This window comes from Oncorhynchus keta, chromosome 34 (genome assembly GCF_023373465.1).
Source record: "Oncorhynchus keta strain PuntledgeMale-10-30-2019 chromosome 34, Oket_V2, whole genome shotgun sequence".
Classification (NCBI taxonomy): domain Eukaryota; kingdom Metazoa; phylum Chordata; class Actinopteri; order Salmoniformes; family Salmonidae; genus Oncorhynchus; species Oncorhynchus keta.
This window is the reverse complement of record NC_068454.1, coordinates 41,172,004-41,188,301: the sequence shown is the minus strand read 5'-3', so window position 1 is coordinate 41,188,301 and position 16,298 is coordinate 41,172,004. Positions and strand designations below refer to the sequence as shown.

The window sequence follows — 16,298 nt, the reverse complement described above, 5'->3', positions numbered from 1 at the left end:
CTGAAATGGAACTAGGCCTATAAGACAATTACAGTAGACAGGGTATCCATGAGGGGGGAAAATATCAACGCCCTATTTTTTTTTACTCCTGTAGTATTCAGGATGTTTCGGAGACTAGTGTTAATCTCATTTTGAATGTCAGCCGAGCGCTGCCTCATAAAGACACACGCCTGTTGCATAGTCATGTCAACACAGCCTCACTCACTCTCCTACAGTCAGGCAATATTAAATTACTTACAGACCTGGGTTCAAATTGAAATCTTGATCATTTCCTTTAGCCTGCCTAGAGAGCAGGCGTTTACACCAGGGGCAGTCAACTCAATTCAGTCGGACGATTTTTGTCTCAAGCTGATGGTCGGGGGGCCGAAACATAATTAAAAGAAGTTGTACAAAGCAAATTGACCACAAATAAGCCCAAAAATAAGATTGTATTAGAAAATAACATTTCACACCTTGATTACATTAAAATACAGATTTCATATAATTCAAAGAAAGTCTTGGTGATTTACAGTACTTAATTTTTTTATTTTTTGCAAAAACCACAATCCTCTCTGGTTTACATTGTTGGGACTTTTCTAAATCGGTTCCACGGCAAAAGGCCAGCTTAACCAAGCACAGATGCAGTATTTGAATTAATTTAAAATAGTATTTCAACCAAAGTCTGCGTATACACTCAGTTGAACTAGGTGCATAGCGTAGACCAGACACAAGCCATTATAGGGGTTGATCTTTTGCAACCCTGCCTTGAGCCAGAGCCATAAAGATCCTAGAATTCAACACTATTTGATCAGTTTCTCGAAGGAAAATCTTCCCGACCAAGACGGATGTTTTTGTTGTTGCTGTCATCACGTTGCTAGGATGCCAAGACCCACTCCAGAGAGATGCAACTGGACCTTCGAGAACGTCAGTAAGTCAGTCCGTACTCATCTCACTGAGGCAGTTAACTTAATAGCCTGCTTCCTGTGTCGACTGGCCCGGCAGTCTGCTCTACTACTGGGACGTGGGGGAAGGAACTCCCTTTCGACACAGCCATGTGCTTCTGCTCCTTTAGCCATCTGACTCTAGCCACATGAACACATCTCGTGTGACTACAATACGACTCCCATGAATGATATTGCCTATGTGGTGACATACGGTATATATATATATATATATATATATATATATGTATCTACTTTTGGTGAATAGGTAGAGGCTATATATATACTGCCATGTACAGTTTGGACTCTCGCATGTGTGACTTAGACATTAGAATTACAATCTTAAAAAGTCGAAGATCAAGCAAACCATAACATCAATAGATTTGGCAAAAAAACAGCACAGTAGACATCTGGCAGGACACATTTTAAAATGACAAATGACCCGTAGCCTATCCAAAACCCTCTCTAAATGTCAAAGAAGGTCTTTAAAATGTTCTGAGCTACTTTGGGAGAAAAGCTAGTGTCTGGTTACTTACGCGACTGCTCTCCTTGAAAAGTTTAAAGCTCATCCACTTGGGCATGGTGTCTCTTTGCTCTGCTCTCTCGGTCTGTGCTGCAGAGTTAAGCTCAGTTCAAGCTCTTTCCTTTGATTGGCTGAGCCAGACAGGGAGACAGGCAGTGTGTTATGACCCTGTCGTCTCTACTACTCATAGAAAGCCTGTGGTTGAGGTCTTCACGGGTCCCAACCGGGTACGAAATCCTGTTGTTGACCCTCGACAGAAGGGCTTCCGTTTGATTGTCATTGGGTCTCGGGTCTATCAACTGTATATACCAGAGACCCGATGACAATCAAACAGGACCCAACATGGACCAGAGGTTCAACGTTCGGGTCGGATCCAGGTTAATCGGGTCCTACTTGGACCCATGAAGACCTCTAGCACAGGCTTACTATGAGTAGTAGAGACGACGGGTCACAACACACTACTGCATGTGTGCACCCAACCAAGGATCAGCAGAGCCTAGAGCATATTTATTTCATGCTAATAAAGGTGAATTTATTGTCTTATAGAAGGCCTAGCTAACATATAAAAATACCCATTTGTTAAGCAGAAGAGCATCTTGGGGGGGGGTAGCAGCATGTGTGTGTTGTGGAGAGAGAAAGTGTGTGTCTGAGAGACAGAGGGAGGGTGTGGCATATATTCTATATTCCTGCAGCACAGCTAAGCCCAAATGGAACCACAGCTGTCCTTCCTGCAGACAGACAGACAGACAGACAGACAGACAGACAGACAGACAGACAGACAGACAGACAGACAGACAGACAGACAGACAGACAGACAGACAGACAGACAGACAGACAGACAGACAGACAGACAGACAGACAGACAGACAGACAGACAGACAGACAGACAGACAGACAGGACAGACAGACAGGACAGACAGACAGGACAGACAGAGAGAGAGAGACAGAGAGAGAGAGAGACAACCCTCATCTCCCATCCGAGGAGCACGAGGCCAGTCTCATGACTCGCGGAAACAGTGGTGGCGATTGGAGAACAGCTTCATTATATGGTGAGCCGGGGATGAAGGAAGGGGATAATAGATTTGATTTAGTCAACGTACAGTAATGAAGAGAGGCACAGCCTTGGTTTAGGGAGTGATCCAACAACACATCCATGTGATGATGTGCAGCAGGCTTCCTAGCTGCTTTCTTTGTAATCGTTCGCCATATATACACTGCACATGAGTTGGAGACAGACGGCAGCAAGACAAGCCCAGGAATGGCAAATGGCACCCTATTCACTATACAGTGCACTCTCTTTGACCAGGGCCCACAGGAAATAGGGTGTGATTTGAGATGCAGACTAGCCGTTCCATCTCCATGCAGGGAGAAAACAAATCCTCCCACAGTGACAGTCACAGCAGGGTGGTCGGGTGTGAGCAGGGATGTCGTGTCTCTCTGCGTCTGTGCGGAGTGGCTAACTGTCAGCTTGGACCAGACGACAACGCTGGAAGGGCTTAGAGAGACCACAAAAGCACCAGGAAAAGAGTCATTTCCAAGACAAAAACAGTCTGTGGAAAAATTGACATGGCTCGCCATGAGGAAAAAATATCAAGAGAGAAAAGAAAAAAACCTGACAGTCAGTCGGTGACACTTGGCGGCTCAAATTAGACCGGGTTTGGTGTTAGGAACTTCTTTTTGGGGGAATTCTATAGCCAGCCTTCCCTTGGCTATTCATAACAGCATGCAGCATTGGAATATAGCTTAAGGAAATTGCAATGAACTATAAGGGAGCTCCAGCACTGAGAAATGTATTTCTGTTTAAAGCCTTCCAAAGAGCAACAAGACAACCCTCCCACCTTGAGAAGGAATGAAATAATATTGTTTAGTTGCGACATCCTCCACCGAGAGAGAAAGCAACAAACACACTCGGCTGTTCCATAAACTTCCCTCAAATCACGCCTATTCATCACAAGCTCAACGAGGATTTGCCTGTCACTCTGTTAGGGCATTTCTAGAGCCCAGTCTATCTTTCTGCTGTGTGTGGCAGAGTGACATTTAGCGCAGGGGCAAAGTGTGGGCGTACTGTGTGAAAAGGTCACAGGGCGTCACAATGGACTGGCCAGGCCACGCTCTCTCTCTCTGCATGCGTCCCAACTGGCACCCTATTCCCTATTTAGTCCATCGGGCTCTGGTTAAAAGTAGTGCACTATATAGGGAATAAGGTACCATTTGAGAGTTTGGGGAAGCAGCTTCTCTCTCTCTCTCTCTCTCTCTTTCGTACACCACTCTCCACCTTCCAGAACAGAGGGGAAAACGGGACCCTAGGCCAAGACACCCAAGCCTGGCTGCTCTCCAAGACAACAGAAGGCTGGAGGACCCAGCTGCAGTGGCGTTGAGGCCAGAGAGAGAGGGAGCAGGTCATAGGGAGGGAAATCTTCCAAAAGTTAAGACAACAACCAGCTTCACAACAACGGTTGAGTTCCTACCCAACTACAATGCAGATAAGGCCCGCCTTATCTCAGCTCACTGGTCACCATGGCAGCACCCACTCGCAGCACGCGCTCCAGCAGGTATATCTCACTGGTCACCCCCAAAGCCAATTCCTCCTTTGGTCGTCTTTCCTTCCAGTTCTCTGCTGCCAATGACTGGAACGAACTGCAAAAATCTCTGAAGCGGGAGACTCATATCTCCCTCACCAGCTTTAAGCACCAGCTGTCAGAGCAGCTCACAGATCATTGCACCTGTACATAGCCCATCAGTAAACAGCCCATCTATCTACCTACCTCATCCCCATACAGTATTTCTTTATTTATCTTGCTCCTTTGCACCCCAGTATCTCTACTTGCACATTCATCTTCTGCACATCTACCATTCCAGTGTTTAATTGCTATATTGTAATTACTTCGCCACCATGGCCTATTTATTGCCTTTACTCCCTTATCTTACCTCATTTGCTTGCACTCACTGTATATAGATGTTTTGTTTTCTTTTGTTCTACTGTATTATTGACTGTATGTTTTGTTTATTCCATGTGTAACTCTGTGTTGTTGTATGTGTCGAATTGCTATGCTTTATCTTGGCCAGGTCGCAGTTGCAAATGAGAACTTGTTCTCAACTAGCCTACCTGGTTAAATAAAGGTGAGATAATAAATACATTTGAAAAACACATGACAGATCTTACAACCCCTGGCTAGGTATTTAACATATCAGCTAAAAACATAATAGATAAAGCAATCTGACGCCCGACTGCACAATCGATGACGTGGAACGCAACCACTGATTGATTGACGCGATGAAATGTACATGTGCTGGAAACCAAACATATTGTCCATCAGTCATGCGAACTACTGCCGGTAGCTAAATTTAACAACTAATTATCATGGATGCTGTCACTACTGGCCTACATAGACAACTCAAGGTAAGAGGAATTTTACCCAAACATGTCAATTAGATGAACCCTCCCTTTAACTCTCACACACCATTTTTTTCAAGAGCAAATTAGGAATCAAATGTATCCTTACATTGATTTCAAACAGTCCTTCGTATGTTGCATGAGGGCACATGCCTGCACAAAGCCTGAACAGACGTTTCATAATTTCACATGATTGTTGTTCCATCTAACCTACTGGGGAGCCTCAGCTCTAATGGCAGGTCACAGCCCCTGCTTGGAACATAAGAGAGGCCAGGGAAACCCCGATTGTCAATTAGCTGTCCATGGTGACCCACAGGGGGGGAGGAGCTAGGAAGGAGCCAATCAATGTCAGCATAATTTCAAAAAAGTTCATATCAGATATTAAAGTCATTAATATTTCACACTTATTTGCTTGATATTGTGTATGGTAAATATTGAATATGTAGGACTTATTGCTGTAGGCCTACAGGGAATAAAGAAGATGTTTAGGGTTCATGTTCATAAAGAACCTCAGGATTGGAGTGCTGATCAGTTTTGCCTTTTAGATCACAATGAATAATATGGATATGGGGGACCTGATCCCAAATCGGTACTTATACTTGAGATGTTCCAGCAGATGTCCTCCTACCTTATCACTGTCCACAGTGTTCTGAGAAGTCCTAGAAGCGATGGAGATAGTGTCTGGCTGGCTGCTGCCGTCACCCTGGCTGTCTGCATCCTCACCAGCATCCCTGGATCCACACACACACACACACACACACACACACACACACACACACACACACACACACACACACACACACACACACACACACACACACACACACACACACACACCAGTTAGAGGTGAAGTGTCTTCTCTCTGTCTGTCTTGATGTTTCTTGAAGAGGATGTACAGTATCTTATCTTCAGCCATCCAGAACAAATTAAATAGAATGAGTCAAATCAAATCAAATCACACTGATCTATGAAATATATGAACAGAGATTAGACTAAAACAAATGTGAGAACTTTATAAATACGCCTAGTGACAGAGTGGCTTACGTGGGTGCCTGCCATGGCCCGAGTGGATAGGGAGTAGGGCAAAGTTGCCCCTAGACAATGGTCAGTTTAGCATGTTCCCCACTAATGGTTAAGGTTAGGATTGGGAGAGAGGAAGCGGATCCTAGATCTGTACCTAGGGGAAACGTCAACCTGGAGCGAGTGCTGGGCCTACTCACCTCTTGCTGTTGTTGCGTGGCTTGGCCGGGGTTTTGGGCATGTGGATGGGCTCCTTCAGCGCCCCCTTGAGGTGGATGATCCTCTCCTGGATCACCTCCCGGATGTTCTTGATCCACTCCTGCTTTGCTTCAATACTGGACGCCTGGGGAGGAGAGTGAGACGCATCACATTGATTGATCTTTTTTGTATCCTCTGGCATCTGGCAAGAGTTGGTTTTGGCGTATAAAGGAGAGAACGATGCTTTCTGCAAGGCATGGCCCTTACAGCCCCAGTCTTTAGGAAGGCTATGTGTCACTTTTTATTATGGCTCCTCAATTAGTGTGGGTATGGCATTGTGATAAATTACCTAAAGCTACCTTTCACCCTGTACTGAAACGCATCCTGGATCAGCACTCCTACTCTGTAATGCTTTCGAGATCAGCAAGGAGCATAGACCTACCTTGAGGACAGTCTTGTTGTCAGATGAGGGGGTCCTTCCAGCCCACAGAGCAAACTTACAGGGGTCCCCTTCAATGTGCTCCGTCACGCCCAGCTCTGATGTCTGGATAATGGAGAAGAACAAAATGTCAAGTCTTGAACCTCCTTTTTATGACTTGGAACCTTCCAAATCATCATGTGTTCAGTATACCATTGAATATCATAAAAAAGGATATACTATAACTGTAACTATATATCATAAAAACTAATAGCAATGTTCCCTTTCTGAAAAGGAATTTAAGAGGCACATTAAGATACAGTCATAGTAAATCCCATCCAACATTCATCTATGTCCCTGTCACAGTAGGTTGGTGGCACCTTACTTGGGGAGGACGGGCTCGTGGTAATGGCTGGAGCGGATTTCCATGTGTTTGATGCCATTCCATTCGCTCTGTTCCAGCCTTTATTATGAGCTGTCCTCTCCTCAGCAGCCTCCACTGGTCCCTTGGTCCTGGGTGGGGATGTGTCCCAAATGGCCACCCTGTTCCCTATATAGTACACTACTTCAGACCAGGGCCCACAGGGCTCTCACCATAAAGGCAATAGGGTGCCATTTGGTGCGCAGCCTGGACACGTCTCTTCAGCAGGTCCTATGATTGCAGGTCCTGTCTCTGCCTGGCCGGCTCATCCTCTCTCCCCTGGCATTCTCTGCCTCTGACCCAATTACGGGGGCTTTACTAGTGCTCTTCCATGCCGTCCCTAGGAGGGGTGCGTCACGATGTGCCAGGCTTTTTTCTCTCCGCCATACTCAACATGAGTGGGTTGAGTCACTGAGATGATCTTCCTGTCCTGTTTTACCCTCTGCCTCGTGCGGTGGAGGAGATCTCCGTGGGCTATACTCAGCCTTTTCTCAGGGTAGTAAGTTGGTGGTCTGTTGATATCCCTCTAGCCGTGTGGCGGATGTGCTTTGGAAAAGTGCGTGGGGATATATCCTCACTGGTAGGCCCTGTCTGGGATTATCATTGGACAGGATCCCCCCTCTCTCTCTCACCTGCTGTCTCAACCTCTGAATGCTTGGCTATGAAAAGCCAACTGACATTTACTCCTGAGGTGCTGACCTGTTGCACCCTCTACAACCACTGTGATTATTTTGGTCTCTCTAGGTTTCTAGGTTATTAGGCTAGCTTTCTGCAACAAGCACTTTGTGACATTTGCTGATGCAAAAAGGGCTTTATAAACACATTGAATTGGATTTGATTTGGAACAGTTGTTATTGGACACGCACATAATGCATATTCATAATTCATGCACAGTGAGAGGAAGCTGTCATTTCCGGACCACTCCATCTGCTCTGAGTTTCACGTCTTCAACACCTGGCTCTTTGTATTCTCCCTCCCCAGCTTCCTCTAAAACACCCTGAATATACTGTAGCCTATTATACAAGCGGGCAATTAACACCCACCCACACACCATAGTCCAGTCCTGCGTACACATAATGTACATTTGAGTCATTTAGCAGACAATTGAGAGAGACTTTTTTTTTCAAATAAGAAGGCTGGAATATCGACATAAAATGAACATTGTACGAATTGTAGCACTAGAATAGCACAAATACTCTTGCACCCCTCCAACACGCCCGCGCGCGCACACACAATGGGGGCTTTACACATCTCAGCCAGCAAGCCAAGGCTGGACTCAGATCAAAGGGAATTGGATGGCTAAGCTCTCGGCCCACAGTGTGGAGAAAACATCTCCACTGGCTAAAAGCACCTGCCCTTCCGATCCAACTCCCCGGGAGTCTCTGGGACACATGCAAAGCATCACATCCTTCCAGTATTATTAGGTTCACAGCTTGGCCAGCTGGATGATACATGATCTATATGAAAACATCAGTGCTATCTTGAGCGGAATTCCCTTGAAAAGCTGCAACTCCAAACGACTAGATGACCAGTCTCATTCCACAGATGTGTCAAGTCAAGTGCAGATGCATTCCTTCCAAATTGACCTCAGACTTTAACTTTAACTACAGAGCAGGTAGGGAGGAGGGGAGGGGAGGGGAGGGGAGGGGAGAGGAGAGGAGAGGAGAGGAGAGGAGGGCAGAAAGAGAAAGAGAAGAAAAAAAGAGGCTAGGAAATGAGTCCAGTCCTAAGTCCTACCAGCAGTTTGTTCTTGAAGGCGTATTTGGTGCGTCCGGCCGAGTCCTTGATCTCCTTGCTGAACACCAGGGAGATCTCGAACAGGAAGAGATGACGGTCCCGGCCCTTCCGGATCAGAGACTTGGGATCCCACACCTGGAAGGTGTCCTGGATGAACAGCTCTCCCTGCACGTCCAGATTCTCATCGAAACCTGCCGGAGATCACATGGCTCTTTAAATACAGCGACTCATTACAGACAGTAGAGTTGGGGTCCATTTGAATTGAATTCATTTGAATTATTATGATTGATTTTTTAAATTCAATTAATTGCTTCTCCTTTTCAATTGATTGAGAAATCGTTGAAAATAGACGGCATTTTATTTTGCGATTATTGAATTAGTAATGTCAGTTACTTCCTAAATTGTCGGACTTCAATTCCAATTGCCCCCAACTCTGACAGAGGGACAACAACCTTACAGCTCTATACTTGTCTACTAGATAGTGTTATTCCATGCTGTGCAGGTCTTACTGCATATTTCCCCACTGTCCCTTAAAGGGATGAGGTCAGATAGTTTACTTCCACATGAAGTGATGGAACACCCCAGCTAAGGAATTTTCGAGTGACGTTTTAAATAGAATGCAGCACACAGGCCTCCCTCCTGCTGTACCTTCCAGCATGGCGACGTGCATGGCGTCGTTGGCCCTCTTGGGGACACTAAGCATCACCTCCAGGCCGTCCTTAATCTCCCCCTTCCCCTCCTCACAGCAGGTCAGCAGCTCCTGAAACATGGCATTTGGACAATTTTCATCCGTTCCAGTGCGTTGATTGGGTCGCTAAGTGTACAGTTCCTGGCATGCACGTTGAACACAGAACAACAATTTTCCCAGCTGGTTATTTTTTTTATTATAACATAAGAGGCCTAAGAACAGTAATTTTGAGAAGACATGTCTGGGAATTGTTTCAACGCTATTTATTATACCAGACACTGTAAAGGCGCTCTCTGTATGCAAGATACCGCTTGCGTCCTAAATGGCACCCTATTCCGCAAGTGCACCATATAGGATAGGGCATAGGGTGCCATTTGGGACGCACACCTAAGATACTACGTGATGAGATTCAGACACATCACTAAGTGCTACTATGAACATATAACACAGAGCTAAGGGGCCAACACACAAGCAGGGGAATCGGACGTCTCTTGGCAAGTCCTTAATGAGATTGATAAGAAAACCCACGTGTACATACTGATGAGATAGAGAGGAAGCGACAGGGGCGGGGAGGAGGGAGGGAGAGGTGGAGGGAGGGGAGAGAGGGAGTGAGAAGGAAGAGAGAGAGAGAGAGAGAGAGAGCGAGAGAGCGAGAAAGAGAGAGGGGGGGGGTAGAAGGGGAAGAATGCTTTGATGTTCCATATTTCCTGGGGGAAGTGGCCTGGATGATAAGAGGCCCAGTTTCCTCCTTGTCCAAATCACAAATGGCACCCTATAACCTATATACAGTCATGGCCAAAATTATAGGTAACCTATAACCTATATACAGTCATGACCGAAATTATTGGCACCCTATAACCTATATACAGTCATGACCGAAATTATTGGCACCCTTGAAGATGAACAAAAAAAGACTGTATAAAATAAATAATACAAAATACTGAGCTACATTGTATCCTAAAAAATAGATATATAATATAATACAAATGCTCAGAGAAAAATATTTGATTTAACAACTCATATTTTTCTCTCAAAAAGATACGGGTCAAAATGGTTGACATCCGTTTTTAATACTCTAGCACCCTCCCCTGCTAGGGTAACGGCTCTGAGACTTTTCTAAAAGGTTTAATGGGATTGGATAACACATTGGGAGGGATCTTAGACCATTCCTCCATACAGAATCTTTCCAGATCCTTGATATCCTTCATCTGCGCTTATGAACTACCCTCTTCATTTCAAACCACAGGTTTTCAATGGGGTTCAAGTCCAGAGACTGAGATGGCCATTGCAAAATGTGGATTTTGTGGTCAATGAACCATTTCGTTGTGGATTTTGATGTGTGCTTCGGGTAACTGTCTTGCTGGAAAATCCACTTGCGGCCAAGTTTCAGCCTTTTGGCAGAGGCAACCAGGTTTTTGGCTAAAATGTCCTGGTACTGGGTAAAGTTCATGACCGTTGACCTTAACAAGCACCCCAGGACCAGTGGAAGCAAAATAGACCCATAACATCAATGATCTACCACCGTAGTTTACAGTATGGGGTTATTTGCATCCATCCACTGGTGTGCGTGGCCAAAGAGATTTATTTTCATTTGGGACGCAGACCTTCTCTCCCATCATGTTCCCTACCTTGAGGAGAAGCTGGTACTTAGTGATCCTCTGCACTGGCTTGATAAGGTACGAGGAGATGGAGTTAGCCAATCCGTGTCGCTGCTGGATTTCCTGCACACAGAATTTACGACGTCATGGTGACTGAAACATATTGACGTTGACATTGAGATACTTTAATGTGTTCATAGCCTATAATCATGTGTTCGTCCCAAGTGGCACACTATTCCCTATGACTATATAGTGCACTACTTTCGACTGGAACCCAATGGCCACCGTGCACTGTAAAGTAAAGAGGGTGCCATTTGGAACGGAAGCCATAAGACTACGCACTGGAATGCAAAGAGACAAATGGCAGTAAGTAAGCAGAATAAATATGACTCCTGTTTAGCATTGAAATAAATGGCTCATTGGCACCACCTACAGGTAGAAGAGGACAGAGAACTCATACACTTACATCGAAGAAGCTTCCAGCATGCTCCAAGATGAGTTGGCTGGAATCCGGTTTGTTTTTACAGTAATTGACGTACATGTGGAATTTATCAGCCTGAAAAACAGTATGGGAAAACCCTGTCAAATTCAAATGACTAAGCATCTATGTTCTTACATGCATATGTGTCTTTCTATAAACTAGGGTACCTGTGAGCCTTTCTTATAAGTTATGGTCATTCATAATAATTAGCCTTTTCTTTCTTATGTGAATACATTAAGACATAAAGAGGGAACATAGATACATACATTCAATATAATTCATTAGCTGAATCAAAACCTGTTTTAAACCCTTTCTCGTGCCTGGAATCTTCACAGATTAGCCAGAAATCTTGTGACATAAAACACTAACTGTTGTTTGTCTTGTAACATTTAACAATTGACGCATTTCATAGTTGAATTACACATTGAACTTGATGCTGTAATATTGCTCTCGGACACTTTTTTTTGCGCACGGCGATCTCGGAAGTGACCTGTAACCTCGTAACATTTCGTATCTCCCTGTGTTACGGTGTGATAACACATGTCCAAAATGTCGTATGTGGTTGCAAAATTCGAATGCTTCCAACAGAAAGCGTGACTTGACCATCATTAATAAAACTGGATGAAGTTATTCAATAATTCATGCGTATCGTTGTTTGAGGCACAATTCATGTCCAGCTGCACTGTAGGACGTTTCTGTCATTTCAACAGCAAAATACTGTAGAAGGCACGGTAAAATACCGTAAACGTGTTTTACAGCATTATTGCTGTAGATTGTACTGCGTTATGGGTAAATTGCACACAAAAAAACACTGTTTAAAAAATATATATAATTATTTAACCTTTATTTAACTAAGAAAGTCAGTTAAGAACAAATTCTTATTTCCAATAACAGCCTACCCCTGGCCAAACACTAACCTGGACGACGCTGGGCCAATTGTGCGCTGCCTTATGGGACTCCCAATCACGGCTGGTTTGTGATACAGCCTGGAATCGAACCAGGGCCTGTGGTGACGCCTCTAACACTGAGATACAGTGTCCTCCTCAACCCTGTCCGATCGGTTCCCTCAGCCCTCAGCTGTGCGACATATGTCATTGTTTTTCAGGCCAGGAGTGTCCATATACCTGCTCCCCACTAACCATTTGCTTAATTTAAACAACCTTGTTCCATAATATTGTTACAGTATTAGTAAACCTGTTCACTTTACCAGTAGTATGCAAACATTTGGTGGCACAGAAAGTGTGGTCAAATAATCTGCGGAATTGTGTAGGCTTTAGCAATGTTGTATTAGTTACCTAGGCGTTTGACCTAGGTGTATCTAGCGGTCTTATTTGTATTTGTGCAATGCCTCAACTGATTTCTGAAACTATATTGGATATCTGCTGTAGGTTTGAATCAACCCAAGACGACGAACCCTGAAGATGGGACAAAGTGCATGACAAGGTGGCCCAGAGGAAGCCAGCTGTTCTCAACCCCATACATTGCCCCATTCTTCCAAGAGCTCGCTTCCAGTGAGCTAAGTACACACAGCCACACACATACAACACCAGTGTAATATGCACCTTGCCGCCCGTCTTTTCATCCACATAGTAACAGCCCTGGTGCTGTTGCTCTCATTCTAGTCTTTATTTTTCTATGCTTGTCCTAATTAATGGTGAGAAGAGCTTAACAAATCAGAACTGAGGAGGATTGTCATGGAGCCCTTGGAGGACACCTGATGCTGAGCTGACTTCTACTTCCTGGTTGCTCTCCTGCCTCGGAAACCCCTTACCCCGAATAGAGTTGCCCCTGATCATAGATCTAGGATTGTACCCAATCCATATTTGGACGCTATCTCCCTCTCTCGCTTTGTCTCTCTCTCCACCACACCCCAAACACACAGGCACTCAATGTAGTTTTTATATTAGTATTGCAATAATGCTCTTATTTGGTTGCATATGTGTTAACTGTTGTTACTTCTATTGACAATTCTGTTGTTACCAATTTGAATAAATGTATTTTTTACATTTAGATTTCAGGGAAAATGTCACTGTAAATTTACAGCATTACCCTGGCACCAGATTTTCCAGCTTAACTGTCACGCCCTGGCCGTAGAGAGGTTTTTATTCTCTATTTTGGTTAGGTCAGGGTGTGACTAGGGTGGGTATTCCAGTTTCCTTATTTCTATGTTGGTGTGGTTGATTCCCAATCAGGGGCAGCTGTCTATCGTTGTCCCTGATTGGGGATCATATATAAATTGTCATTTTACTTTTTGTTTTTTTTGGGGTCTTGTTTTCTGTTTAGTGTTTGTACCTGACAGAACTGTTCGCTTTTGTTTTATTTTGTTTGAGTGTTTTTTGATAATAAAAATCATGAACACTTTCCACGCTGCGCTTTGGTCCACTCCTTTCGACGAGCGTTACATTTAACACTGTAATTTTGCTTTACAGGAGAAATGCTGTAATATTTTTCACAGTACAATTTTCCTTACTGCAAAACATTACAGCATCCCTGTAAATTTGGTCTCAGACACTGCATCTCAGTGCAAGAGGCGTCACTGCAGTTCCTGGTTCAAATCCAGGCGGTATCACAACCGGCCGTTATTGGGAGGCCCATAGGGTGGCGCACAATTTGCCCGGGTTTGGCCATCATTGTAAATAAGAATTTGTTCTTAATTGACTTGCCTAGTTAAATAAAGGTTTAATTAATTAATTAATTAAAATTACAGCAGGGATGCTGTAATATGTTTTTTTTACAGTGAGGAAAATAGCACTGTGAAAAAATCTCTGCTATAAAGCAAAATGACACTATTTAAACTGGCAACTCTGGTGCCAATTTAATGCTGTCAATTTACAGGGGAACGTTTTACAGTGTGTTTAGTTCCAAGGGGACATTATCATGCAACATCAGCTGATTCAGGAAAGGATTTTCTGAATGACAGTCAAGTGATAAAGTTCTAGCGTGATACCGCACGCGATTGAACGAAAACCAAAGTGCGTGAAATAATGTTGTTCTCGAGGCTTGACAGAACATATTTGTGTCTATGTTGTTACGGCATCGAAGATATTTAGCCTATGTCGTGGACAACATTAAATCAAGATTCCCTTAAAATGACGGTCTGTGTACGTTAAAACGGTGCAATTGGGAACATAAAAACTGTTCGTTTTTTTTTCATTTTTTTAATAGAAATGTGGAATGCCAGTCATTAGTCAAGTACACAGTCAACACTTCCTGTTCTTTCAAAGTAGGAGTTCACCCTTTTAATTCCATTCTATGAATGTATTAATTAATTGATTAATAGCTGTCCACATGTGCCACAGTGCCAACACAAGGTGAGATATCTTTCTGCATAAGATGTAGTGTTTATTGACTTATTTAGTGAACTGCTGTCACTGTAAATTGTTAGCTGACTAAAATATCCTGGCTACCTAGCTAACCATTGGTAATCTTATTCAATGATGCCATAAAGCCAAAACAATAGTTTCTATGGTGTCCAGCGTACACCTGTGCCAATCTGTGTGTCCAACAAGCAGGTTAGCATTTTTCATGAATCTTGTTCTGGATGCAGCTCTGCAGAGTGGAAACTAGCTGGCACAGTCACAAAGTCATAAAATCTGATTTTAAACCGAACTTGAACCCTAACCTTAACCACTACTACCCTTAATGTCTAACCCTTAACTAAAATTAAGAGCAAAAAGCACAATTATTTTCATGAATATTTACAATATAGACAATTTTGACTTTGCAGCTTATCTAAGGGGAAATTGCTCAGTTCTGCCTCCAGGACAAGAGTCATGACAATAAACGTCAACCTCTGTCCAGCAATGGAGTGAAATATCCAATCAATGCTGCAAGTGTTGTGCTGAAAGTCCACCACAAACGCAAGGGGTTGTGGGGTCCTGTCCAGAAACAACCTCTTGCTAGCCCCTACCCTTAGACACTAGTGGAGATCTGAGAGGATTGGACAGGTGTAAGCAATACCCCCAACATTAAATCAAGCATATCAGAGGGTAAGATGGAGCTCTCACCATGTGACCACCTGGCTCAAATAGCCGACCAATCAGCCTGTTACTAACACTTAGTAAACCTTTGGAAAAAATGGTATTTGAGCAGATACAATGCTGTAAACAAATTGCCAACAGATTTTCAGCATGCTTATAGGGAAGGACATTCAACAAGCACTTACACAAATGACTGATGATTGGCTGAGAGAAATTGATAGTAAAAAGATTGTGGGAGCTGTTGATAGACTTCAGTGTGGCTTTTGACATTATCAATCATATCCTGCTGATGGGAAAACGTATGTGTTATGGATTTACACCACTTGCTAAATTGTGGATAAAGAGTTACTTGTCTAACAGAACACAGAGGGTCTTCTTTAATGGAAGCCTCTCCAACATAATCCAGGTAGAATCAGGAATTCCCCAGGGCAGCTGTCTAGGCCCCTTACTTTTTAAAATCTTTACGAATGACAAACCCCTGGCCTTATGTAAAGCCAGTGTGTCTATGTATGCAGATGACTCAACAATATACATGTCAGCTACTACATTGAAGTGAAATTACTGGAACACTTAACAAAGAGCTGCAGTTTGTTTCAGGATGGGTGGCAAGGAATACCTTAGTCCTAAATATTTCAAAAACAAAAAGCATTGCATTTGGGACAAATAATTTACTAAAACCTAAACCTCAACTAAATCTCAAGTTGAGGTGATTAAACTGCTTGGAGTAACACTGGATTGTAAAACATGTTGATATAACAGTAGCTAAAGTGGGGAGAAGTCTGTCCATAATAAAGCTCAGCTCTGCCTTTTAACAACACTATCAACAAGGCAGGTCCTACAGGCTCTAGTTTTGTCGCACCTGGACTACTGTTCAGTCGTGTGGTCAGGTGCCCCGAAGAGGGACCTCTGAAAATTACAAT

At 43.7% G+C, this 16,298-nt stretch overlaps 1 protein-coding gene across 7 annotated transcripts in view; it reads right to left on the bottom strand.

Annotated features, from left to right (window-relative positions):
* Window positions 1–16,298, bottom strand: part of LOC118366683 (kalirin-like) — a 259,805-nt gene that overhangs the window by 50,240 nt on the left and 193,267 nt on the right. For 5 of the 7 annotated variants that reach the window (XM_052493888.1, XM_052493891.1, XM_052493892.1 and 2 more), the window contains exons 27-33: window positions 11,384–11,473; window positions 10,948–11,040; window positions 9,280–9,391; window positions 8,632–8,822; window positions 6,498–6,599; window positions 6,058–6,200; window positions 5,466–5,568 (exon numbers count right to left, since the gene is read on the bottom strand). In XM_052493888.1, coding sequence (XP_052349848.1) covers window positions 5,466–5,568; window positions 6,058–6,200; window positions 6,498–6,599; window positions 8,632–8,822; window positions 9,280–9,391; window positions 10,948–11,040; window positions 11,384–11,473 — 834 coding nt within the window. Of the gene's footprint in view, window positions 1–1,456; window positions 1,552–4,946; window positions 5,097–5,465; window positions 5,569–6,057; window positions 6,201–6,497; window positions 6,600–8,631; window positions 8,823–9,279; window positions 9,392–10,947; window positions 11,041–11,383; window positions 11,474–16,298 lie in introns of those variants that run through there. The other 2 variants (XM_052493893.1, XM_052493894.1) reach the window with 2 other exon arrangements.